This window comes from Chrysemys picta, chromosome 7 (genome assembly GCF_011386835.1).
Source record: "Chrysemys picta bellii isolate R12L10 chromosome 7, ASM1138683v2, whole genome shotgun sequence".
Lineage (NCBI taxonomy): Eukaryota > Metazoa > Chordata > Testudines > Emydidae > Chrysemys > Chrysemys picta.
In genome coordinates, this window is record NC_088797.1 from 34,738,634 (window position 1) to 34,764,325 (window position 25,692).

The 25,692-nt window shown below is 42.0% G+C and overlaps 1 protein-coding gene across 4 annotated transcripts in view; it reads left to right on the forward strand.

Annotated features, from left to right (window-relative positions):
- FAM120A (family with sequence similarity 120 member A) overlaps positions 1-25,692 on the forward strand; it is a 115,500-nt gene that overhangs the window by 15,173 nt on the left and 74,635 nt on the right. For all 4 annotated transcript variants that reach the window (XM_005307154.5, XM_024102956.3, XM_024102958.3 and 1 more), the window contains exons 3-6: positions 4,705-4,787; positions 22,770-22,898; positions 23,438-23,534; positions 25,334-25,431. In XM_005307154.5, the coding sequence (XP_005307211.2) occupies positions 4,705-4,787; positions 22,770-22,898; positions 23,438-23,534; positions 25,334-25,431 (407 nt within the window). The remainder of the gene's footprint in view (positions 1-4,704; positions 4,788-22,769; positions 22,899-23,437; positions 23,535-25,333; positions 25,432-25,692) is intronic.

Below are 25,692 nucleotides of genomic sequence, written 5' to 3' on the forward strand. Positions count from 1 at the left end.
GTGAATTGGTATTCAATTATTTTTGGAAAGTGTCTGTTTTAGCTTGAAGTCATTTGAGGAGTATTAACTAAATCTGGTAGATGGCTGCAGAGTTTGTTTGTTACCCAAGTGCCTCATATGGAGTTCAGAAAGAATCAGCCAGGATGGGAGACAGGGTTAAGTGTCTTCAGATGAAGCTTTAAGAAGATATCTTATTAACTTCTGTAGAGGCTGCATCTCCCACATGAACCACAGCTCTTTCTGTGTTCTGAATTGTAGTGACTCCAGATATAAAACTTAAACACAGATTTAGAATAGTATATATAAATTATTTATTTCAGAAAAAATTTAGAACACTTCAGCTATTAAAACTTAGATAATATAATTACATTAATCTGAAAATTCAAAGCTAAGGTTGGACTTGAAAAATATGGAAATGCAGAGTTAATATTTTGCTCTTAATATAGGACCTTCAGGTTTTGAAATAATTGTCCTTCTGTAACAACATTTTCTTCTTTGAGTGCTTGCTCATGTCGATTCCATTATAGGTGTGTGCATGCCCACATGCGTGGTCGTCGGAGATTTTTTCCTTAGTGGTATCAGTAGGGCAAGCTGTGGCATCCCTTTGAGTGCCGCGCTTATGTGTCGGCATATCAGGCACTGCCAGGCCTATGCCCTCTCAGTTCCTTTTTACCACCCGTGATGGTTAGTCGGAGCACCTTTCCTTGCATAGGAAGGGCTAGAGGCTTCCTTTCTTCTGACTTTGAGCCTTAGGGTCTTGTAAATAGTTGTTTATAGTAGTTTAGTTAAGGGCATGTCTTCACTACCCGCCGGATCGGCGGGTAGCAATCGATCTATTGGGGATTGACTTATCGCGTCTAGTGAAGACGCGATAAAATCGATCCCTGATCGCTCTGCCGTCGACTCCGGAAATCCATCGCGGCAAGAAGCGGAGTCGATGGTGGAGCGGCAGCGGTCGACTCGCCGCCGTCCCCACAGCCAGGTAAGTCGACCTATAATACGCAACTTCAGCTACGCTATTCACGTAGCTGAAGTTGCGTATCTTAGGTCGACACCCCCCCCCCTCCCCCGGAGTGTAGACCTAACCTAAGTGTAGTTAGAAGTTAGAGTCCCAGCAGGGACTTTGTCCCAGGCAGGCCATGCCTTGGTCTCTAGAGTTTAAGCCCACCGAGGACTGTAACAGGTTTATGCCTGTAAGTGACCCCCCCCCCCCACAGCAGCTGCCTGACGCTTGGGGGAATCACACAGGAAGGACAAGAGTAGTATTTGTAAAAAAAAAATTCGACCCAGATTGAGAGAGAGCGAGATACTCATTTGCGGGCTCTCCTTATGGAGGCTGCCCTTTGTCGGGCTTCCGAGCTGTCCCGCCAAGACTCGCCTAGTGCCTCGGCCTTGGTGCGCAGCGCACCCCCAGCACCGCTCCCCACCACCAGTGCCCAGAAAGAAAAAGAAGAAGCACGGCTCCCCAGCACCAGGCAAGAAAGGCCCTGGGGCATCGGGCAAAGGATTCAGTTCGGTCACCCTTTGCCCCTTCAAGGATCCACCACCGACTCCTGGGAGCAGAAGGGGACCCAAACTTCTGATGGCATCGATGCCTTCCCAGCCTCCCCCGGCACTGAGAGAGCAGAAGCTTGCTCTGGCACCACGCATGCTGCAGGAAGTGGCAAAGGCTCCCTATGAGGGCAAGCCAGCTGCTAAGACCCCTTTGGGGGCAGTGCAGCGCCACCGATCCCCCCAAGACAAGGCAGCACTCTCCATCTCTGCACCGCAGATCTCTGGTGTCGCAGACCAGATCCTCTGGGGCTCGCCACAGTCCACCCGGCACCGGTCCCCTCGATACTGGCATCAATCCTCACTCCAAATACTGGTCTCCGGTGGCGACGGTCAGCAGGCAGACACAGGCATCGATGGCTCCACTGTGGTCACTGGAAAGGGATTCCTCTAGCACAGAAGGACAGTTCAGCCCTTTGCCAAGACTTCATCGGCATGAATGGGCACCTGAGGCCACGTCAACGTTTACAGTGCTGCCTTGGCAGCACGGCCAGTGGCCTTATTGGAGTTTGTGGGGCATGCTGGTGATGACGATGTCCCCTTTGCACCGCTCATCTGCCACCACCTTGGAGCAACAGTTGGCAGCACTGACTGCACCAGGCTCAGTGCATGAGACCTGCTCGGAGGTCAGGGTAGTGGAGACAGCACCCACCCCAAAATCCCCCTTCCCCATGGGGGATGATGCACTTGAGCCTCCCCCGGTGGTACAGTCGTCGTCCTCATCCCCAGACGAGGCGGTCATGGGACCCTTGAGGGTCAGCCTCCCGGATGATTTTAAGGAACACCAGGCCCTGCTTTGACGGGTGGCTGAGAATTTGGGCCTAGAGGTGGAGGAGATGGCCGAGCAGATGGACATCTTGTTCAGTGTCCTCTCAGCCTTTACCCCGGCATGTGTTGCACTACCAGTTCATGATGGGGTCCTGAAAATTGCCAAGGCCCTCTGGCAAACCCCATTGTCCATCCCTCCCAACTCCAAAAGGGCTGAAAAGAAGTACTTTGTCCTGGCCAAAGAGTTTGAGTACCTTTATATCCCCCCACCTTCGGGCTCACTGGTTGTCTCGGCAGCCAACGAAAAGGACAAGCAGGGGCACACTAGTTCAGCTCCGAAAAATAGAGGCCAAAGGACTGGACCTTTTTTGGAGAAAAATTTATTCAACAGCCAGCCCGCAATTCCGGGTGGCGAACCATCAGACCCTCTTGGGCAGATACAATTTTAACTTACGGGGCTCCCTCCGTAAGTTCAAGGAGTCTCCCTCTCAGGGTCTGGCCTAGGAATTTGGCAACCTGGTGGAGAGGGCACTGCGGTGGCTAGGTGCTCTCTCCAGATGGCATGGGACATGGTGGACTTGGCGGCTAGGATGGTTGCGGTGGTCATGAGGCGCAGCTCCTGGCTTCAGACCGATGGCCTGTCCCAAGAGATGAAGACCTCTATCCGGGACCTCCCATTAGATGGGAACGGTCTCTTTTCAGAGCAGACTGATGGGAAGCTGCATGGGTTAAAGGACACTCAGGCCACCCTTCACTCGCTGAGCATGCATATGCCGCAGTCTGCACGGAAGCAGTTCTTCCACCCCCACCCCATCGCCAAGGCCTTGCAAGGAGAAGGGATAAAGACACGAGCTTTAGTCATCACTGCCTTTCCTCCTCCCACTCACCCGCACAGCCCAGTCTGGCGAAGCATCCCAGGGACCAGAAGCACTCATTTTGAAGGTGCGCTCAAGAGCGATGCCCCAGTCAATTCCCCGGATACACCTCGTTCTTTCCTCGATCATCTTCATCCCTACTATTCGGCCTGGTCGCAGGTCACCTCTGGGTGCTGGACATAGTATCTTGGGGCTATACCCTGCAATTTTCAACCGCCTCTCTCTCCAAACCCCCTTTTTCTTTGTCCTTCTTCAGGGACCCTCCTCACAAGCAACTCCTTGTCCAAGAGATCAAGAACCTCCTCCATCTGGGGGCTGTGGAAGAGGTCCCTCAGGACATGAAGGGAAAGGGTTCTATTCCCTCTACTTCCTAATCCCGAAAGCAAACGGGGGCCTCATACCCATTCTGGACCTGCGTCGCCTCAACAAGTGTCTCAAAAAGTTGAAGTTTTGCATGGTCTCCAACACCCCATCCCTGGATCTGGGAGACTGGTACGCCGCCCTCGACTGGAAGATGCATATTTCCATCTTCCAAGGTCACAGATATTTCCTCCCATTTCATAGGGGGCGCATGCCATTTTCAATTTATGGCGCTGCCCTTTGGCCTCTCATCAGCCCCAAGGGTGTTCACAAAATGTATGATGCCAGTGGCTGCTTACCTGGCTATTACCAGTGTCTGCTCAGAGGATTTCATCCTGGATCACGGCCTGCATCTGCTACTGCTATAAGCTGGTGAGGGTGTGTCTGCCGGCGATCATGACAGCACACTTGAGTAGGGTACAAGCATTATCACCAGCCTTCCTGGCACAGGTACCAATCCAAGAGATCTGATCGTCTGTCCACATGTTCCCGCCTGGTTATGCGCTTACCCAACAAGCTTGAGACGGCACTGGCTTTGGCAGAGCAGTGCTGCAAGCTGCAAGACCATGAACTCTGAGCCCACCTCCACTGATGCTGCTTATGAGTCACCTAGAATGGAATGGACATGAGCAAGCACTCGAAGGAGTTACCTGCCTTTTGTAACTGTTGTTCTTCGAAATGTGTTGCTCATGTCTATTCCATTACCTGCCCTCCTACCTCTCTGTTGCTGGCAAGAAGGAACTGAGTGAGAGGGTGTAGGGCCAGCGGCACCTGATATACCGCTGCATGAGCGTGGCACTCAAGGGGGCGCCACAACTGGCCTTAGGGATTCTGCTAAGGCAAAAATCTCCGACCGCGCACATGTGTGCGCGCACACCTAGAATGGAATGGACATAAGCAACACATCTCAAAGAACAACAATTATGAAAGGTAGGTAACCATTTTTTAATTAGGCTTTATGAAATAATAGATTTTTGTTTACAAACTTAATTCCTCCTCTGCCCCCTAGGCTAAACCTATATGTATTTGGGTTTGACTGCAAATCTGCTTTGCTGCATCAATCAGTTTTGCTGCAGAATCAGTTTATACAAAGTGTTTGATTTTTAAAGGTGTACTTTTTTTTAAAAGTTCTGCATGTTGTATATTCTAGGTAATCACATTCTTCCTGATGAAGATTTGGCTTCCTTTCATTGGAGTTTACTTGGTCCAGAACATCCACTAGCCTCACTTAAGGTACAAACCTAATCTGATTTTTAGCAGTTAAACATTATAGTCCATTATAGTAACAAACCACAGCAATATGTGCTTCATAGGCAGCTGATTCACAACTTGGGTGCTTTTTGAGGTACAATAATGAAGAGTAGGCACCTTCAACTCCTCAGAAATACACCAATAGCTTTCTAATGACAATTGGGTGCAAGGTATGGTACTTTAGTCTGCCCACCTTTTAATGACCTACTTCCACTGTCATTTACCTCAATGCTAAAATTGGCCCCTTATCTGTAATAAAATATATTTAAAATTTTGTATGTAATTTTAAAAACCTTTTAAAATTACTTCGGACATCTAATCCCTCTGATTTCCCATGAGTTTGGCTGTCCTGTCTGTAGCAATTCATGGCTCAGTGGCCGGTTTAATTCTTACTTTCTGTTAAATACTAACTTAAGAATCTTTTTCTGCTGAGAGTTAAAAGTAGTAATAAGCTAAAAACTGCTGCTGATAGGGCAGCTGGGTTCATTGGGAGATGGAATGATGGCAGTAGTTCAGAACTGTCACTCTTTCCTCCTCTTTACTCCAATTTACTTAACTTTTCCCTCTGTCCTGAACTTCACAGCTTAAGCACTCAACTTTCTGACCTGCATTTTAAGTTAAAAATTGCCTGGCTATTTTTGTGTCAAGTATAGCCTGAAAAAAAATCAGGCAACTTTTAATGAAAAGCAATTAATAAAAATCACACCAAAAAAGTTGCTTTATTGTCTCTTGAAAACTGGGACTGGGTGACCAAAGTAATACTTTGGCATGCCACTGCAAGAAAGGTAGCAGTGGCATTTGTAATGGAAACAGTCATTTTCTCTGCCATCCCAGCTAAATGTGGAAGTGGTGGAGCACTTTTCAAGCTAAAGCTTAATTTAGAAATTTGAATTTGGAGACAGATTTAAGGCTCCCAATTCAGTTATTAAGCTGAAAAATTAGGGGAGGAAGAGAGGGACTCCTGTCTCTTCAGAATAATCTTTTAGTCCCCTGGTTCTTAAACCATTGCTGGGAAACCATCAGAGACCCACACGGCTCTTCTCCATCTCTTTAGCTAGATTGTTGGGGAGAGTTATTGATCCATGAAAGGATCATTCTGTGATGAAGTCTGCGGAATGGAAAAAAGTGGAATCAATAGTTTGGTGGAAGAGAAATCCTCAGAGTTGTATAAATCCATCTTTGTTTTGTTATTTAAAGAGGCATAGGGATTTTCCTTTTTGTTTGAGAGCCCAGATATCCACCAGTGGGAGCTGATTTACAGGTGTAACATTATTCAAAGTCAGAATAGCCAATTCAGAATATGGCTTTGAACAATATGTCCACAGTCATGTTCCATAAGATACTTGCCAAATATATGCTAAATTTTACTTGGTTATTATGAAAACAAAATCATTTTAATTAAGATGTATTCTGCCTTGTTTGTTTTTAAATTCACTTTATTCTTTATTTAAAAGACTCCAGTCAGATACTTCCAAAAAAGTTGTTGGTTTTTTTACTCTTCAGTTTCTCTCAACTGCTTTTTTGCTTTTCCATTTGACAGATATTGCCTTCCTGAGTTTCCAAGAGAACTAACTTAACATGGCTTAACATCTTTAGTTCCATTTGACATAGCATCAGTGATGTCATTGCAACTCTGGGAATAGTGGGTTTTTGGTTAACTGCAGGTGTGGCAAAAACAAAACACAACATTTATTTTTTTCCAGACACTACAAAAACAAACCAACCAACCCTTCCAGGCACATTTACAAGCCATAGACTTAATAAGATGAGTGGGGAGAGCAGCTAGGCACTGTCTAAGTCTTGGATCAATGACCTTGGTGAAAAGCCTGGTCTCTCGTGCAGATGCTGTAAGTGGGAAGGTGCTGTGATTCCAAACCGGGTCATTATACCTGGATTCAGCTTGGGAGCTCGGGGTGGTGGGTTTTTTTTGTTTTTTGTTTTTTTTTTTGCATCAGTTTATAGTCACTAGGAATTTGATTATTTGGCACCCCCTATAGCTGCAAGAAGCAGGGACCTCTCATTCCTTCTCATGAAAATCTGAGATTTAGAAAATTTCCTGTCATTTTAACAGTGTAAAGACAGTGTCTTTTTTTTTTTTTTTTTTGGAGATATATATAAAATTTGTAGAGGTGCTGGTTACCTTTACTTCCTTTTGACTTAAGTTGGAGTGCCTCAGCACTTCAGAAAACTAGGACCTGGTTTTTTATCAAGAAAAACAGAGACTTGATAAATTAGGATCCCTTGAGTTGTTTTCTTTGTGACATTCTCTGCCCTTTTTATTATGCAGTAGCAAAGTAATAGTGCTATAAAGAATGAAGCTTTACTTATCAGCCTGCTCAGAAGCATGGAATGGAGGCATAACAAGCACCAGTGTTGTTGGATAACATTTTATAATTGTACTTTTCTCCAGTGTGCCCAAGAATTAGCAGGGTGAGGTGGGGAAAAGCAAAAGTAGAATAACCTTTTTGCCCTTTTTCAAATGGTTAACTGGCCAAACCAACTCAATTAGAAGCGTCTTGAGCAATAATTTGTGGAGGCGAGGGAGAAGAATCAAAACTCCAAGCAGTAAAATTCTCAGAAAGAGAGCCCCCAATGTTTCTTGGCTCTGTTGCTAGCTGTTCACTTCTAGAAGATTTGAACCTTGCTGTTCTGACTTTGGCCTCGTTCAGTCAGCTAGACAAGTGGGCAAAAAGCCTTGCCCTGCAGAGGGCCACAGCAAGAACCACCTTCCCTTTGGAAAAGGTGTGGAGTGTTGTGGTTAGCTTAAAGGGAAGAGATCTGAACTGCTATTGCTGCCACAAAGGAACTGTTTAGACCGTAAGCCCTTTGGGGCAAGGGCTTTGGCTGTTTGTGTTTGTAAAGTGCCTGGCACACTTTCAGTGCTACAGATAAATAATCATGTTTGGAATGAATGAGATTAAACATCCTGCTAATCAATAGAGAGTAATGACTTCCTGAATGGCACCTGGAGCAGGAAACTGATTTTAGGTTGAGAAGGGGCAGGAACCACTAGACACAGTGAGAGAGAGTTCAGCCACAGTGCCTGCCTAAGAAGGCTGGAATCCTACTACTACATTTTTTTTAAATCGAGTAATCTATCATATACTGGGTACAGACTTCTTTTTGAACAGACCTTTCAGGGGAAATAGAGAAGAAAAGAGCTCTTATCTATGCAAAGACTACTGAGTACCTGAGACATATTTGTAGCACCCGGTGATCAGTCATAATAAGGGCCCTTTTTGTGCAAAGACCTGGAATGATCACCTGATTAGAGGATGGGGCATATAGATTCACAGCTCTTCATGTAGAGTTGGGGCTAGGGGAATTGGCACCTTTTCCTCCACTGGACTGATCTTTTTGCCCTGGAATGAGCTGGACTGGGCAATCCAGGAGAATTTGGCACAAGTGAATGACCGTTTCCTTGTAGGTCCGTGTCATAACTATAAAGGGAAGGGTAACAGCCCTCCTGTGTACAATACTATAAAATCCCTCCTGGCCAGAGACTCCAAAATCCTTTTACCTGTAAAGGGTTAAGAAGCTCAGGTAACCTGGCTGACATCTGACCCAAAGGACCAATAAGGGGACAAGATACTTTCAAATCTTGGTGGGGGGAAGGCTTTTGTTTGTGCTCTTTGTTTTGGGGGGAGTTCGCTCTTGGGACTAAGAGGGAACAGACATCAATCCATGCTCTCCAAATCTTTCTGAACAAGTCTCTCATATTTCAAACTTGTAAGTACAGCCAGGCAAGGAGTGTTAGTTTTATCTTTGTTTTCTCAACTTGTAAATGTACTTTTTGCTAGGGTGTTTACCTCTGTTTGCTGTAACTTTGAACCTAAAGCTAGAGGGGGTTCCTCTGGGCTCTTTAAGTTTGATTACCCTGTAAAGTTATTTTTCATCCTGATTTTACAGAGATAATTTTGACCTTTTTCTTTAATTAACAGCCTTTTTTAATAACCTGATTGATTTTTCCTTGTTTTTAGATCCAAGGGGTTGGATCTGTGTTCACCAGGGAGTTGGTGGAAGAGTCTCTCAGGGCTACCCAGGGAAGGGAGTTAGCCCATTGGAAGTGGTGGCAGCAGACCAGATCTAAGCTGGTAGTTAAGCTTAGAAGTTTTCATGCAGGCCCCCACATCTGTACTCTAAAGTTCAGAGTGGGGAAGGAGCCTTGACAGTCCGTAAGGAATGTAGTCCTAGAACCTATCCCCATTGTTACTTTGCTTCTGAAGGAATTGGCCCCGGGGGAGGATCTGGCAAAGCTACACTAGATCTGCCATCCTAATCGGAGGTAAATTGTCCTCCAGCTAAGGCAATTCTAGAGATCAGCTCACCAGGCTCTGTGCAACCACAGGGCTCGGTAGGCAGAGAGACTGATTAGAAAGGTTATATCCTAACCTAAAAGAAATCTAAATGAAAAGTATTCCCTGATGGAATCTACCTTAATAGAGCCATAGTCATTTAGGCTGAATAAACAGCTGAGCATTATCCCTGCTTTACAGTCCATTTGAGTCTTTATGGGTCATTGGAAATCTATTTTGAGAGTGGTCTCATCTACCTGGAGATGTTGGACTCTCTTTTGGAATAACAACGATTTAAAAAAAAGAGTCCTAAACCAGGGCATTGAGCTGCTAAGGCTCCTGTGGTTTAGCATGTCCAGGGTGTTTAGCCATGTCCTTAACAGCTCCTTTTGGTTCTCCAAAATCTTCATCTTTCAGATTAAGGGTCCAGGTCAGCTGTTCAATTAGAGTAAAAAGAACCTCTCTTAAACAGCCTGATCTCCATGGAATCCTAACTCCTCTTACTTGGGCTGATGTATTCCATATCATCCTGTAAATTGGTCATATCCTACTCAGAAAGCTGAACCCATGGGTGTTACTCACTTCCAGCCTCCAAGATTGGTAGATTCAGTTTCAGACAGGTTCCAGCGAGCTAGGATTAAGGCCTCTCAGAGGGTATTTTGTGGTCTAAAAATCACTAAATGACAAAGAGCTGACAAAGTAGACTATTTTGGACTGCACCCTTTGATGACAGGAAAGGTTGAAGATGCATGAAGACTAAGGGTCATGTGTGTTGCATCTTAATTCAGTTTTACCCCTAACCTGAGCATCCAACAGTCCAAGTGTTGAAAAGGGGCCTCTTAATCTGGGACCCCTTTCTTATTCTCTGCTAACTAGAGAATGAGAGAGATCACAACCTGGCAGCTTGTCTCTCCATGGAGTGCTCTAATGGAATGGAGAAGTGTGAGGGAGAGGATTTACCTCTCACTTGCAGCAAGCATTAAACTAAACCTATCAGGATTGGGGGGAAATTGCCCCCTCTCCGCCCCCAAAGAAAAAAGAAAAACCAAACAAACTTCAACTGACTAGAAACCTCCCTGTTTAACATAAGAATGGCCCTACTGGGTCAGACCAAAGGTCCATCTAGCTCAGTATCCTGTCTTCCGACAGTGGCCAATGCCAGGTGCCCCAAAGGGAATGAACAGAACAGGTAATCATCCCCTGGTGATCCATTCCCTGATGCTCATTCCCAGCTTCTGGCAAACGGAGGCTAGGGACACCATTCCTGCCCATCCTGGCTAATAGCCATTGATGGACCTATCCTGTTTGATTGGGAACATGGATAGTGCCATGTCTGATCAGAACAGTGTTCTATCTAATGCAGTATCCTATTTCTGACAGTGGCAAGTACCACATGCATATGGAATAACCAGCCATAGGGGAAATTTCTTTTATAAACTGTGAGTTTGGTTTAGGCACTGAAACATGTGGGTTTATTTCCCTTAGGGGAAAAAATCAAATATAACTAGATGTTCTCCTGATTCGTATGAGTGTCTAATTTTTTTTTTTTAAACCTCCTAAATTTTTTGTCTTGGTATCTTGTGTCAGTGAGTTCCATAGGTAAATTGTGTATTATATGTTTGGGGGAAAATGTTTTCTTTGTATCATATTTAAATACCTTTTAAATACATATGAATACCTCAGGGTTTTTGTACTGTGGGTGCTTTTGTTTATCCTCTCATTTTACCTTGGCGCAACCACAAGATTGCTGCTGAAGGATGTAAAGCACTCTTCCTCCCTCACCCGCCAGTGGAACACTTTACTTTAAAGGCTACCAATTTTAAAAAGGACACTTAATCTGCCTTTCTGATTCCATCTGATAGTTCTTTTTTATCAACATAACGAGATCTTTCTCATGCATTGCTTTCCATACAACTTCTTAAGAGTTCTCTCTGGTAGAAGTGTTTTTTCCCCCTCTCTTCTTTCCTCGCCTTCCTCCCGCCCCATAGATTCTAGCAGGGGTTTTCTTTCAGCTACTGGAGGGAGGTCTTCATTTCTTTATTTTCCCCATCTCATTTTCTACTGCTGGAAAAGATGTTCTTCTCACTCCTTTTCCTTCTCTTCAGGAAAAGGACACTTATTCTCACCTCTGAAATCAGGCTGAGTAAACTTCCTGCCAGTTAGGCCAGGTCTACACTTAACTTTTAGGCTGATATAGGGCTTGTCTACACTACCCACTGGATCGGCGGGTAGCGATCGATCCAGTGGGGGTCGACTTATCACGTCCAGATGCGATAAATCGACCACTGAGTGCTCTCCCGTCGACTCCAGTACTCCACCAGAACAAGGAGCGCAAGCGGAGTCAATGGGAGAGCGTCAGCTGTCGACTTACTGCAGTGAAGACACTGCGGTAAGCAGATCTAAGTACGTCGACTTCAGCTACGCTATTCACGTACCTGAAGTTGCGTATCTTAGATTGACCCCGCATGGTAGTGTAGACAACCCATAGTTACATCAGTGATGGGTGTGAAAACTCCACGCCCTTGAGCAATGTAGCTATGCTGACCTAAACCCCAGTGTAGATGCAGCTAGGTCCACAGGAGAATAATTCCATCAACATACTGTCACTATGGGTGGTGGAGCTCCTACGTGGATGGACAAAACCCTTTAATTGGTGTGGGCTGTATCTGCGCTACAGGGTTATGCTGTCCTAGCTCTAACCATGCTTGTATAGTTCCTGCAGTATAGATGTACCTTTAGAGAGTGGTGCTGAAGACATGAGGTAGTGGTAGCATACATGTGCTTCGTGGGTGCTCAGCATGTACCTAGAACATGTTCTGGGACCCACTTGGTTGTAAACACAAGCAAAGAATTTTTATTTTTAGGCTTAAAGTAAAGTGGATATACATTGCTCACCTGCCATTCAAATGGATTGCTGTAGTGAAACATAACACATGAACACTGATCAGTAGTTCAGGAGGTGAAGACTCCTGAATCCAGTTGAAATGATATGAGGACTTAAATAGGTAGAATATGAATTCAGGCCTAGGCACAGATTAACATCCCTAGCCTTACAAAAGTTCAGTGGAATCATTAATTACTACAAGTAGTTAGGATTTCGGTTTTTCAGCCCCTCCAAAAGATGGCTTATTAGCTTACTCTTTATCATAGAATCTTGTACCTGGGCCTTATGTTTTGTGGAGTATTATTTGCTCTGCACTTACTTCCCATGACACTGAATTTTTGCTGTAGTTCCATCACTTATATATGATATGATATTAGCTACTCTTTGACCATTTATTTGGTTTCATACCATTATTTACCACAAATAATTCCCATTAACATTAAATTCAGATTTAGCTTGTGGTTTATTATTTTCTGGTACTATTGTTCTGGGAAGTGTTTGAATTCCTTTCATCCAACAGTTTTAGAATAAAATTAAGTTGAATACCTGTCTCCTGCAGCAGCAACAGAGTAAATGCTGAAACTTTCCTTTGTGGACTTTTATGGATTTCAGATAGAGGATGAAAATTAAACCTGTTCCAGGATTAGAGTTCTTCTTCTGAACTACAAGTCTCCAGGTGTGATGTCACTACCTTCCACAATATTATCAGAGTACCGTAGTTACACTGGAAATACTGTGGTACTATTTTTGGATAAAGTGTATCTTATGCTGATGTAATGCATTTTTATCTTACGGCTGTAGGACTTGTGGTGATGAATTCTGGCTCAATTTCTGACAAAATGTGTATGTAGAATTAGTTTCCTTGCCCTTCTTAATCTTTCCAAAATGTACCAATAGAGCACTTTCCTTTTCTCTTCAAATCTGGAATGTGAAGAGGAGATGAGGAGAGATTAATAAAACTGGGAGTTTTTTCTTTGGAAAAGAGATAAGGGGGATATAAAATCATGACTGATGTGGAGAAAGTAAATAAGGAAGTGTTATTTACTCCTTCTCATAACACAAGAACTGGGGTCACCAAATGAAATTAATAGGCAGAAGGTTTAAAACAAACAAAAGGAAGTATTTTTTCACACAATGCACAGTCAACTGGTGAAACTCCTTGCCAGAGGATGTTGTGAAGGCCAAGACTATAACCGGGTTCAAAAAATAACTCCATCATAAGCCTGTTCGTTTATAAGCCGACGGCCCCCACCCCCCAAGATGGATAAATAAAAATGGAAAATTTTTATGACCCATTCATAAGCCGACCCTATAACTCAAGGGTCGGCAAACTTTGGCTCCCGGGCCATCAGGATAAGCTGCTGGCGGGCCGAGACGGTTTGTTTACCTAGAGCGTCCGCAGGCACGGAGGTAAATCTAAGTAAACAAAGTGTTCTGGCCCACAAGCAGTTTACCCTGACGGGTCAGGACAGCAACTGATGGTGAAATTTGGGGGGGGAGGGGGCAGAGAAGCTGGGGGTCTGGGGAGTAACCCCTGTGACCACCCCTAGCCCAGGACCCCCACGCTTTCCCCATCCCTTCCCACCTTATCTGGGGCGGGCCAGGGGAGGATGTCTCTGGCCTGGCCACTCGTGGCTGCTGCCTGCTCCAGCGGACCAGACCGGCGGCGCGGCCGCTGCCTGCCAGCCCTGGAGCTGCAGCTGCTTTGGAGGCTGTGGGGAGAGCAGTGTGGTCAGAAGTGGAGAGACTCTGGCCCCGCCTCTTCCCTTCTGGCTCTGCTGGCTGTGCTGTCTCTCCTTGCCCCCTCTGTTGGGGGGAGGGGCTGTGTCCCACCTCTCCCTCTCTATACCCGTTCATAAGCCAACCCCCTTCTCTGATGCTTCCCTTTTTTACTAAAAAAATTCAGCTTCTGAACGAGTATATACGGTAGTTAAATTAATGGAAAATAGGTCCATGGATGGCCAGGGATTTTGCCAGAAGCTGGCGACGGGATGGGTCACTTGATGATTACCTGTTCTCTTCATTCCTGCTATGGCACCTGGCATTGACCACTGTTGGAAGACAGGACACAGGGCTCGATGGACCTTTGGTCTGAGCCAGTATGGCCGTTCTTATGTGAACTTTTATGTTTTCAGTTGGGGAAAAAAAAAAACAGGATCCTTCCCAAATATTTTCCATTTAAAACCTCTGTCCCCTATATCTCCTGTTTAGGAGACCTTATCTGGGTGAGAAGAAACCACTTGATGAATATTCAGTAAATTATGATTTCAAGGCTTATGACTTTGTTTTGAAACACTCTGAGAGTATCATAAAAAATAAGTTTGTATTAAACCATTTACAATTTTTAATTTTTTTGCTGCTGAGATAGTTTCCTAATTTTTCTTTGCTTCTACTGGTTACTAACTTCTTGACTAGTCTATTCTTTAAATGTACTTATTATAAACTTGGTATTTAGAAGTCTTACAGTTTATCTTAAAATATGAAATTTCAGAGTTTACATTCTAATGAAAATGACATTGATGTTTTAAAAGGTTCTTGGTGTACATAACAAAGCAACTTGACCTTTTTTGCTAAGATCAGGAAACAGCTTTTATTTATATTTAATTTTGAGAGAGATCTGAATTTTTGTTCTCAAATTGCTTTCTTAAAAGCTGTTGAAATATTAAATTCACTCTGTATGAGTAACTGTTTCCTGTCCCCATATATAGACTGGATGGTTGTTAAAATAAAATCCAGATATCTGCAGGCGTCTCTAAATTTGCAGTATGTATTTATAAAGGGCTCTCATTTTGACAGTTAAAATGCTCATGTGAGCTGTTTGTGAGGTACAGTAACTGTCCTGCAGTTCTCAGTACTTGTTAACAAATTACTCATATCAGAATGACTACACAGCTGAGGTTCTTGCGTTAAGCTTCTGAGCATGTCCACTGTTGTGAACTAGATATTTCCGGAGTCTGAACGGGATGCTTGTGTACTTACATTCTGTGCCCTCTCTCTTCACAAACCTGGCTATTTGAAGTTTATTAAATATTACTGTGTTCTGGAAGTTATATAGAATTAAAGATGGATCATTTGCTTTCACTCAGCCTAATAGATGTGTAAGGAAACATTGCAGAAAAATGGATGTCAGTTTAAGCAATAATTTAAATAATTTAAAACACGCTCCTCCATATCCCTCATTTCTCATGAGAACGAGGACAACAGATGTGCTGAACTCAAGTAATTAGCATAAAATAAAAAGTGTCCAATTTAGCGATCAGTACAGTTGGTGCCATAAAGGACTACAATAACTCTGGTTGGTTCACAGCTTTTTGTGTTCTGCTTTTGGGTCTGGAGTGGACTATGTTTGGAAAGCTCTTGGCAGCTTGTGTAGCTTTTTCCAATCACAGCAACCCGCCTCTACTGGGCTCAGCTGGAGAACATCATTAATAGATCTTTTCTCAGGTTTTTGTTGTGGGTGTTGGAGAAGGGTTACAGATTTTCATTTTGGTTGGTTCTATTACCAGATCTGTTTTTCAGGTGTCAGTTTTTAGTTCTTGGGTTCAGAACTGCTTTTCCTCTGGTATCCAGTAGATGGCATCAATGTACCACAAATGCTTCTGAATCCATTCTTTGTCGGCAGAGGTGCCATTCTGATTCCAGCATCAGATTTCCATGAACAGTTTGTGTTCCAAGTTTACTAGGGTGACCAGACAGCAAATGTGAAAAATCGGGATGGGGGTGGGGGGTAATAGGAGCCTATATAAGAAAAAGGCCCCAAAATCGGGACTGTCCCTATAAAATCGGGACATCTGGTCACCCTAAAGTTTACCCTTGTGTATATCAAATATTTAACCACTCTTCACCATGTTTGTGCTTACACTAGAATGAAATACACAGAACAGAGGGGGATTCAAGTTACAGATAATTCCAACCTTTTGTTTGAGTATACAGATTGGTGAATATGCATTAGTTTTGCTGTAATGGTACTTAAAAAAAAAAAGGTTTTTTTTGTTTTCAAAATTCTGGGACAAATCCTTTCAAGATTAGTAGTACTTACTGTTCAGTGACTCCTAGTACTACAGATGTTGACATGGGTGTGTTAGTAATTGTTACCTTGTCGTTTAATCTGAAATGGAGACCTCTATGTAGGGATGTTTTGAGTCAAACTCACTTCTATATTTTTTTAATTAGAAAGCATTAATATGATTTGACTAGCTGTTTGTAACTGCCTCCTAATTTCATTTGGTTAGTCCAGGAGGGTTATTCAGAAGCCATAAGAGCGACAACCATGAATTTATTATTTAAGGATTTTAATCCTCAACACTGATCTTACTTGGCTCAATAGAAGATGGAGCTGGGAGGGGCGGGAAGGGAGATATACCTATCTCATAGAGCTGGAAGGGACCCTGAAAGGTCATCGAGTCCAGCCCCCTGCCTTCACTAGCAGGACCAAGAACTGATTTTTGCCCCAGATCCCTAAGTGGCTCCCTCAAGGATTGAACTCACAACCCTGGGTTTAGCAGGCCAATGCTCAAACCACTGAGCTCTTCCTCCCACCCCCACTGGCTGAGACTAGAACCAAGCAGAGTAATTTTGCCGGAGAAGATGATCTTCCACTCTACATTAGGGGTGATTACCCAGCCCTAACCAGAGATGAAAGTTCATTCTCTGCTACACAGAGTTTCTGCAAGGTGCAGTGGAGGTGGGGGACCAATAGAGAGTTGATCATAACTCCCTGATTTTCTGGCCAGGGTCTTGGCAGATTTTAGAGCAGAGTAATGGCTGCTCTAAACTCTACCAGCTTGCACTGGTCCCCAAAGGTTGGTTGTCCTAAAGTTCTCTCACATACATGTGTATAGGTGTGTGTGGGAACAGAGGTTCCCAAGGGCTTGCCCCAGGGAATTTCCAAAGTGCAGTCTACTTAACCCATGCCCTTATGCCTGTGAGGGTTGATGTAGGAGCCAACTATCCAATTTCTACACTTGTTTGTGGCTCCTCTATGTCAGGGGACTCACCAGCTGGGAAGCTTTGCTAGTTTTCTCATTTTGTGACATCTGAATGACGCAAAGGAGATGAGCAGACCAATACAGCCCAAAAACTTTTCCCTTGGTATGACAGAGCAACAGAAGCTTTCTGCCCTGTTTCCACTGAACTCTGACATTATTACTACCCTTAGATATTGTGGAAGAGGAGCCACATGGGGTGGTGATGTTACCATCTTTTCTTTGTTTTTTTCATTCAGAGAGAGGATCTTTTGCTGCACAATCTGAAGCAACTCTTGGCTTCTCAGACCTTCTTGGAACCAAAGTTCTCATGGAACTGGATTTCAGTATGCCCTGAGGGCCTGATCCAGTGCCCGTTGAAGTCAATGGGGGAGTCTTTCCTTTTGATTAGAAGGCTTGGAGCAGTCTCCTACTCTATTTTGCAAGTTCCATGAACAGCTTCCATCAGCATGGGCCAGAGACAAATCTATGGTCCTTATGACCCAAATCGCAAACTTCAGAGAGAGGGACCATCTATTGAGCAAACTTCCCTTACCTAATCAAAAAGCCATAGAATATGGGAGTCGTGCACATTTTTTTCAAAGGAATGGTTGAAAATAACATTCCCAGGCATTAGGATCACAGACGTAGGGAGGAATTCAAACAGTTAAAAAACAGATCACAAATTCTCCAGTTCTGAATTGTTTGGTCAAGTGCCCAACCATTTTCTTCAGAATACATTGGGACAACTAAATGTGCAGGAAGAGCAGCCAGTTGTATTTGCATTGAGCTGTCTAAATGGAGTAGAAAGAAACCGCACCAGTTTGCAAATGAGATAGTGGCAATTGTTAATTCAAAGCACCTTCCTCTCTCTCCAGGTTTTAACTTTAAGCATCTAAATCCTTGTACAATTGGAGCCAAAGTGATTTATTAGTTTAGTATGGTTCAGCAATGTGGGTTTTGCCTACATACTCAGGGTCTAACTGATTGCCATATTTGGGATAGGGAAGGAATTTTGCCAGAGACCCTGAGAGATTTTTGCCTTCCTCTGAAGCATAGGGCGCGGGTCACTTGCAGGTTGCAACTAGTGTAAATGGTGAATTCTCTGTAACTTGAAGTCTTTAAACCGTGATTTGAGGACGTCAGTAACTCAGCCAGCGGTTAGGGTTCTCTTACAGGAGTGGATGGGTGAGATTCTGTGGCCTGCAATGTGCAGGAGGTCAGACTAGATGATCATGATCGTCCCTTCTGGCCTTAAAGTCTATGAATCTCTGAACAATGTCAGGTTCCCATACGTATGTGTGAGAGTATATTATAAGAACATAAGACTAACCATATTGGGTCAGAAAAATGGTCCATCTAGCCCAGTATCCTGTCTTGCAACAGTTGCCAGTGCCAGATGCATTAGAGGGAATGAACAGGGCAATTGCAGAATGATCCAACCCCTGTCATTCAGTCCGAGCTTCTGGAAGCCAGAGGTTTAGAGGTGTCTAGAGCATGGGGCCATGTCCCTGACCATCTTGGCTAATATCCATTGATGGATCTATGCTCCGTGAACTTATCCAGTTCTTTTTTAAACCCTATTATACTTTGGGCCTTCACAACATCCCTGGCAACAAGTTCCACAGGTTGACACTGTGCGTTGTGTGAAGTACTTCCTTCTGTTTGTTTTAAACTTGCAGCATATTTATTTCATTGGGTGACCCCTGGTTCGTGTGTTGTGTGAAGGAGTAAATAACACTTCCATATTTGCTTTCTCCAAGCTATTAATTATTTTAGAGACTTCTATCATATTCTCTCCCCACCATAATCTTCTCTTTTCTAAGATGAACAGTCCCAGTCCTTTTATTCTCTTCTCATATGGAAGCTGTCCATATTCCTAATGATTTTTGTTGCCCTTCTTTGTTCTAATTCTAATGCAGACGCTCCCTCCTCCCCCGAGTTACGCAATCGTTATATTCCAGAAAGCCTTGCGTAACTCAAATTTTGGGTAAGTCGGAAACGTACACCCCTACGTTATGCAAAAATTTCCACAACTTGAAAATCCTATTTCTGGCTTATGGAACTTTTTCCGTAAGTACAAATTTGCGTAAGTTGGGTCTTGCATAACCCAGGAAGTGTCTGTATCTTTTTTGAGATAGGGCAATCATAACTGCGCACAGTATTCAAGGTGTGGGCATACTGTGGATTTATATAGTGGCACTATGATATTTTCTGTCTTATTGTCTATCCTTTACCTTATGGTTCCTAATATTCTGTTCGCTTTTTTGACTGCTGCTGCACAGTGAGCAGATGTTTTCAGAGAACTCTCCACAGTGCTCCAAGATCTTTCTTGAGTGGCAACAGCTAATTTAGACCCCATCATTTTGTGTGCATAGTTGGGATTATGCTTTCCAATGTGCAGTATTTTGCACTTATCAACATTGAATTTCATCTCCCATTTTGTTGCCCAGTAACTCAGTTTTCTGCAATCCCTTTGTAACTCTTTGCAGTCAGTTTTGAACTTAACTATTTTGTATAATTTAATCTCGTCTGCTAACTTTATCACCTCACTGTTAACTGCCTTTTCCAGACAATTTATGAACAAGTTGAACAGCACTGGGCCCTATACGGATGCTTGGTAGACCCTGCTGTTTATCACTTTGCATTGTGAAAAAAGACAGTTTATTCCTACCCTTTGTTTCCTATCTTTTAACTAGTTGCTGATCCATGAGAGGACCTTCCCTTTTATCGCATAACTCCTTACTTTGCTTAAGAGCCTTTGATAAGGGACCCTGTCGAAGGCTTTCTGAAAATTATAGTACATATATCCATTGGATCACCTTTGTCCATGTATTTGTTGGCACCCTTAAAGAATAGTAATAAATTGCGAGGCATGATTTCTCTTTACAAATGCCGTGTTGACTCTTCCCCAACATATCATGTTCATCTGTGTGTGTGATAATACTGTTCTTTACTCTAGTTTCAACCAGTTTTTCTGGTACTGAAGTTATTCTTACAGTCCTGTAATTGCCAGGATCGCCTCGGGAGCCTTTTTAAAAAATTGGCATTACATTAGTGGTCTTCCAGTCATCTCGTACAAAGTCTGATTTAACTGCTAGGTTACATACCATAGTTGTTAGTTCTGCAGTTTCATATTTGAATTCCTTCAGAGCTCTTGGGTGAATACCATCAGGTCCTGGTGATTTATTATTGTTTAATTTATCAATTTGTTCCAAAACCACCACCTCTTGATACCTCAATCTGAGACAATTCATCAGATTTGTCTAAAAAGAATTGGTCTGGCATGGGAATCTCCCTTACATCCTCTGCAGTGAAGACCTATGCAAAAAATTCATTTCGCTTCTCTGCAATGGCCTTGTCTTCCCTGATTGCTTCTTTAGCACCTCAGTCATCCAGTTGTCTCACTTACTGTTTGGTAGGTTTCATGCTTCTGATACACTTAATTTTTTTTTTTTTTTTTTTTTTTGCTAGTTGCTCTTGAAATTCTTTTTTTGGCCTGCCTAATTATACATTTTATAATTTATAATAATTATAATTTAAATACACCTCTACCCCGATACAACGCGACCCGATATAACACGAATTCGGATATAACGTGGTAAAGCAGCTCCTGGGGGCGGGGCTGCGCACTCTGGCGGATCAAAGCAAGTTCGATATAACACGGTTTCACCTATAACGTGGTGAGATTTTTTTTGGCTCCCGAGGACAGTGTTATATTGGGGTAGAGGTGTATAATTTATACATTGACTTGCAAGAGTTTATGCTTCTTTCTATTTTCCTCAGTAGAATTTGACTTCCAATTTGTAAAGGATGCCTTTTTGCCTCTAATAACCTCTATTACTCTTCTGTTTAGCCACCGTGATATTTTTTTGGTCATCTTCCTGGTTTTTTTTTTGTTTGGGGGATACACCCCTATTAAGGTGTTTTTAAATAGTTTCCTGGCAGCTCGCAGGCATGTCACTCTTGTGACTGTTCTTTTTAATTTGTTTAACTAGCTTCATTTTTGTGTTCCCCTTGTTGAAGTTAAATGTTACTATGGTGGGTTTCTTTGGTATTTCCACCCTACAAAGATGTTACACTGAAGTATATTATGATTGCTATTGCCGAGTGGTTCAGCTATACTCACCTTTTGGACTAGATCCTGTGCTCCCCTTCAGACTGCATGTGCGCTCACCTGAGAGAGAGAACTTTAGATAGCCAAACACATCTCTTTATTCACTTTTATGTACAACATAACTTGCTTTAAAATCCTTTGTCTTTACCATCACCTGGAATCCAGTTTGTGAAACCAAGCTGCATGTGAAGAGTATAGTCCAGGTATATTGCAATACAGGACCCTTGATATTAAGGATTATGAGAGTCTGGCCGCTTTTAAAATTTTCTATATGTCTACTGTCAGAAATAGGTTTTGTTTTGTTTGTTTGTTTTTTTAAAGGTAAATGTGTAGTTTCTAGGAGAGAAACTGACTGCTGAAATATACTGGGCTAATAAATCACTTAGGTCCCCCCACACTTGCAGAACCTTACACACATTCCTAAAGTCAAGCACATGTGCAAAGTCTTTACAGGATCAAGGCCTTAGCATTGCTTGAAGAATTCTTCAGAACAATCATAGGCACATCAACCAGTTGGTAAATGGGTGGCTCACAATTTATTATTTAGTGTTTCACCTCGTTTTTTGAATTCTGAATTAGTCATCATACTAATAGCTATATCTTGTCTCACACCTGTATTTTTAAGAACTGGTAACATGAATTTTCACTCCTTGTAATTAAGAAATAAAATTCCCTTTGCCTTTAGGAATATTGAATGTCCTTTATCCCATCCAGTCATTTGTGTACTAAGTCTAAACTTTTGGTGATTGCGGTTTTTGGATTATTTGTATTACAGTAGCAATTACAGGATTCTAGCCACCATTGGAGGCTCACTGTGGTGTACACAGTGTGAACAAAAATATTAAAATATATATATATATATATATATTCAGTCTTCAGAAATTAGAAGTGAGTGGTCATATTTTAGGCAGTCAGCAAGACCACTTGAAATCAGTGGGGAATTGTATCAAATTCTGTGGACTTTTCTTCTCTCCAGATTCGATTAAACATTTTGAAGATTTCAGGGAAAACTCTCTGCGAGTTTATTTAAAAAACCCTACAAAATATTAAAACATTTTCGAGCAGCTTTAAATAAAATATGGATTTATTTCAGTGTTGTCTTAACAAGAAAGACACACCCCTTAGATATTTTTTTTTCTCTTTCTGGGTTTCAGTTCCTGTACCCAAGGAGATCTTCCTATTCCTCTAGGCTTTTTCTTACTTGTCCCTCTTAGACTCCTAAATTGAGTACCAAACCTTGTCAAAATTAAATGAGCATTTTTTAAAGACTTGAAACCACGTTCCTTTGAGAGATCTTTCAAATGATTGTAACTATAATCCGTAAAGCACAGTAGCTGGGCATTTGTTCTAAAATGTTAAGCAGTAAAATCATTAGCAATTGTTGACATTTTACATGTCTGTCATTGTTTTAGAGGTAATATTTAATGGAATTGTATGGGACAATTAATACCCCCCCTAGAAGTATTGTTGTATCACTTCAAATTTGGAAAGTTATCCTTACAACACAAAGGGGGGAAAAGTCTGCAGAAAAGTTGAAATACCAGAAATCCACACACTCTGAATCTGCCCTATAGCATGGAATTTGTGTTTTATATATTTATAATGGACTGTCAGACTAGTCCTCAGCTACAAAGCTGAAATGTTTTGGAGCTTTTTTGGAGTTACTTAAGCCTTTTGGATGTTAACAAGTATGTGTTTTCATAGGTACGTGCACACCAGTTAGTTTTACCACCTTGTGATGTAGTGATCAAGGCTGTAGCTGACTACGTCCGCAATATTCAGGACACCACTGATTTGGATGCCATAGCAAAAGATGTTTTTCAACATTCACAGGTAAAGTAGGGCCGACACAAAAATACATGGGTTTGGTTCAGCTAAAATTGTGTTGTGGATCTTTGTTGAGAACAAATACAGTTTATATTTCTTGTGTATCTATAATGTGTTGATTGCCAAAACTTAGTATTCAGCTGTTTTGAAAAGAAATACACTGTCCTTGTCTGCACTTAACAGTTGGGTAAATGATTACTGAAATGACACTACATTCTTTCTACCTTGCCTTTTAGCTTTATTTATGTTCATTGTCATTATGAGCCCATTCTTATAAAGTTTGCTTTTCTAAGCTCGAAATATGCTTTGTTCCATTGGTGATTGTTGTTAAAAGTGGATCTTGTATCCACTCAATCACCATGATGATTATTAAAAATAATTCTCTGTACCAATGTGCCACAGTAAGATGTTAGTTTGTTGATTCATAGATAATAAATTTATTTTTATATGATGTAGCATAGATAAGCATGTTACAATATTATGCCATGATGTATAGGTCACATGGGTATATTTGTTTACAAAGCCTGTTTTACTCTTTATTTTAGTCTAGAACAGAAGACAAAGTTACTCGATTTAAGAGAGCAGTTGCATATTATTCAGCAACTAATAAACCTATGCCATTTCATCCACCACATTACCTAGGTAAGTAACAAAAGTCTGTTTATAAGAAAATTGACGGGGATAATCCTAAATAAAAGATAGTGATGTTGAGGAGGTTGTCTTTATATTCATTACCTCTATTTTTTTATCAGATTACCTTTAAAAACCCAGTATTCACTGCAGTGTTTTCATTTCTTTTAAAATAGGGTAAACAGATAATTTGGGGAATGAGCTCAACCTGAGTTTCCGTTACAACAACAACACCAATTGTCTTTCATCCTAAATAGTGCCTAATTAATTTCTGTGTTGGGAATCCGGATACGTAAACAGTTAACAAGTGAAAACTGGTCAGCAACTTTAGCAGGAAAATAGGTGTACTATACTTCTTTCACAAAACAGAGTTCTTGCTTCTCCCAAGTTTTTTCTGAGAGAGATTCCTCCATTGTATACATGAGGAAATAAAAACACTGAAATTACATGTTTCACAGACATGATAGTTCATAGTTTAAGTTAACTGTTACCACCAGAGCTTGAATATGCAAATTCTAAATGTGACCAAACTATTGTAGTAACTTGGAAACTGTTTCCTCCCAGCTTACTGTATATCCTTTGTTATAAATGAAGGGCTAGACTAAAAGTATGTTAAGGTTGCATAGTCAGGTACTCAGAAGTTTACTTGAGCTCAGATACGTTGTGCATTTTTTATCTCTTGGTGCTGCAGGCTGAATGGCGTTGGTAGTCACATGCTACTACAACTCTTCCTTGCAACCCTGACTTGGCTCTGTCCCCATTTATCTACCTTCATTCCTTCTTCCTTGTGCAGTTAACACCCTGCCACTATGGTCTCCATCCTGCCCTCTGAGTTGCCACTACTTTTGGACTTCTCGCCACTTTGGGGCTCCTGAACATTAACTCATCTGAAACAGAGCCTGTTTTAAGTCCCCCAAGACTTGCATTAGGGTTAAAATACTTGTGTTTTTCAGTCTGTCAGTTGGTGCCATCTCAACTCACAATTATAGTTCTTGTCACTGATTTTCCTGTTCTGCTAACCCTAATTAACCAATCCACGTTGGGTAGGTTGCAAGCCCAGGTTGGTATGGAGGGAAGATAGTGAGTGCAAGGGAAGCTCTAAGGAGAGGAAGCAGGTGATCTCCAGATAGTTTTCATATTACAGTATACTAACTACCTTGCATCTTTCTGAGGAAGATGTAAATAAGATTGTTTCTGCTTAACAAAGACAGCATGCTGCTACTGTCTGACAGTGTTTTTTCTCTTTTGAATGCTTGTTGGACAGCCAATATTCTTATAGTTAGTGTCTAGAAACATCAAGTTCCACTACTTCTGCTGTATTCTAGTGGAAATGCAATATGTTGAGAATGTCAAGCCACTTTCACTGAAGGGTTGTGTGGATTGAGTTCTAGATGTGATGGGATTTGGAGAATAAAAGTAGGCAGAATGACGAGAGCGAAATAGAATCAAAATAGAGAGAAACCAAAACAAGTTAAAATTCACTTGACAAACTACAGAGTTGGAGAGAGAATTATATAATAAAAAAGCAGAAATGAGCTTAGAATCGTCAAAATAGACACACGGGAATAAAACAAGAGCAAATAAACTGTAAGGGCAAAATATATAAATAAATTAAAATAACCAGGTCAAGTGTAAAACTCAGTGAGGTTTGATTTTTTTTTTTAACATATAGATTAGTTACTTAAAATACACATTGGACAACTGTGTTTTGACCAGACTGCCTGTGTGGGGATGAGTATATAAAATGAGTACTATTGTGTTTTTTCCCATTTTTATTTCCACTCCTTTTCCCCCATTTGCTAATTAAACAGCCAGAACAAATCAGTTTGGGATGCCTGGGATAGTGCCACCGTATGTTCCTTCTCAGATGCTCAACATTCCACAGACCTCTCTACAAGCAAAACCTGTGGCAAGTATTTTCTTCTGCTTTTCTTGACTTAATAACCATTAGAAATGTGGTCTGCTAGACTCATGAAAATCTAGATAAGGAGATAAAAACCTAGCCTGCTTTTCACAACCAGAGTTGATTGATAAAACTCATCTTGTAACTGCAGTGACTTGGCAGACTCCAATGAAAGCATTTCTCGTGAGCAGTCTGGAAGGCTGAACTCAGACGTTAAAAAAAAAAAAAAAAAAGTCTATTTAAATAACAGAATTCATATTATAACAA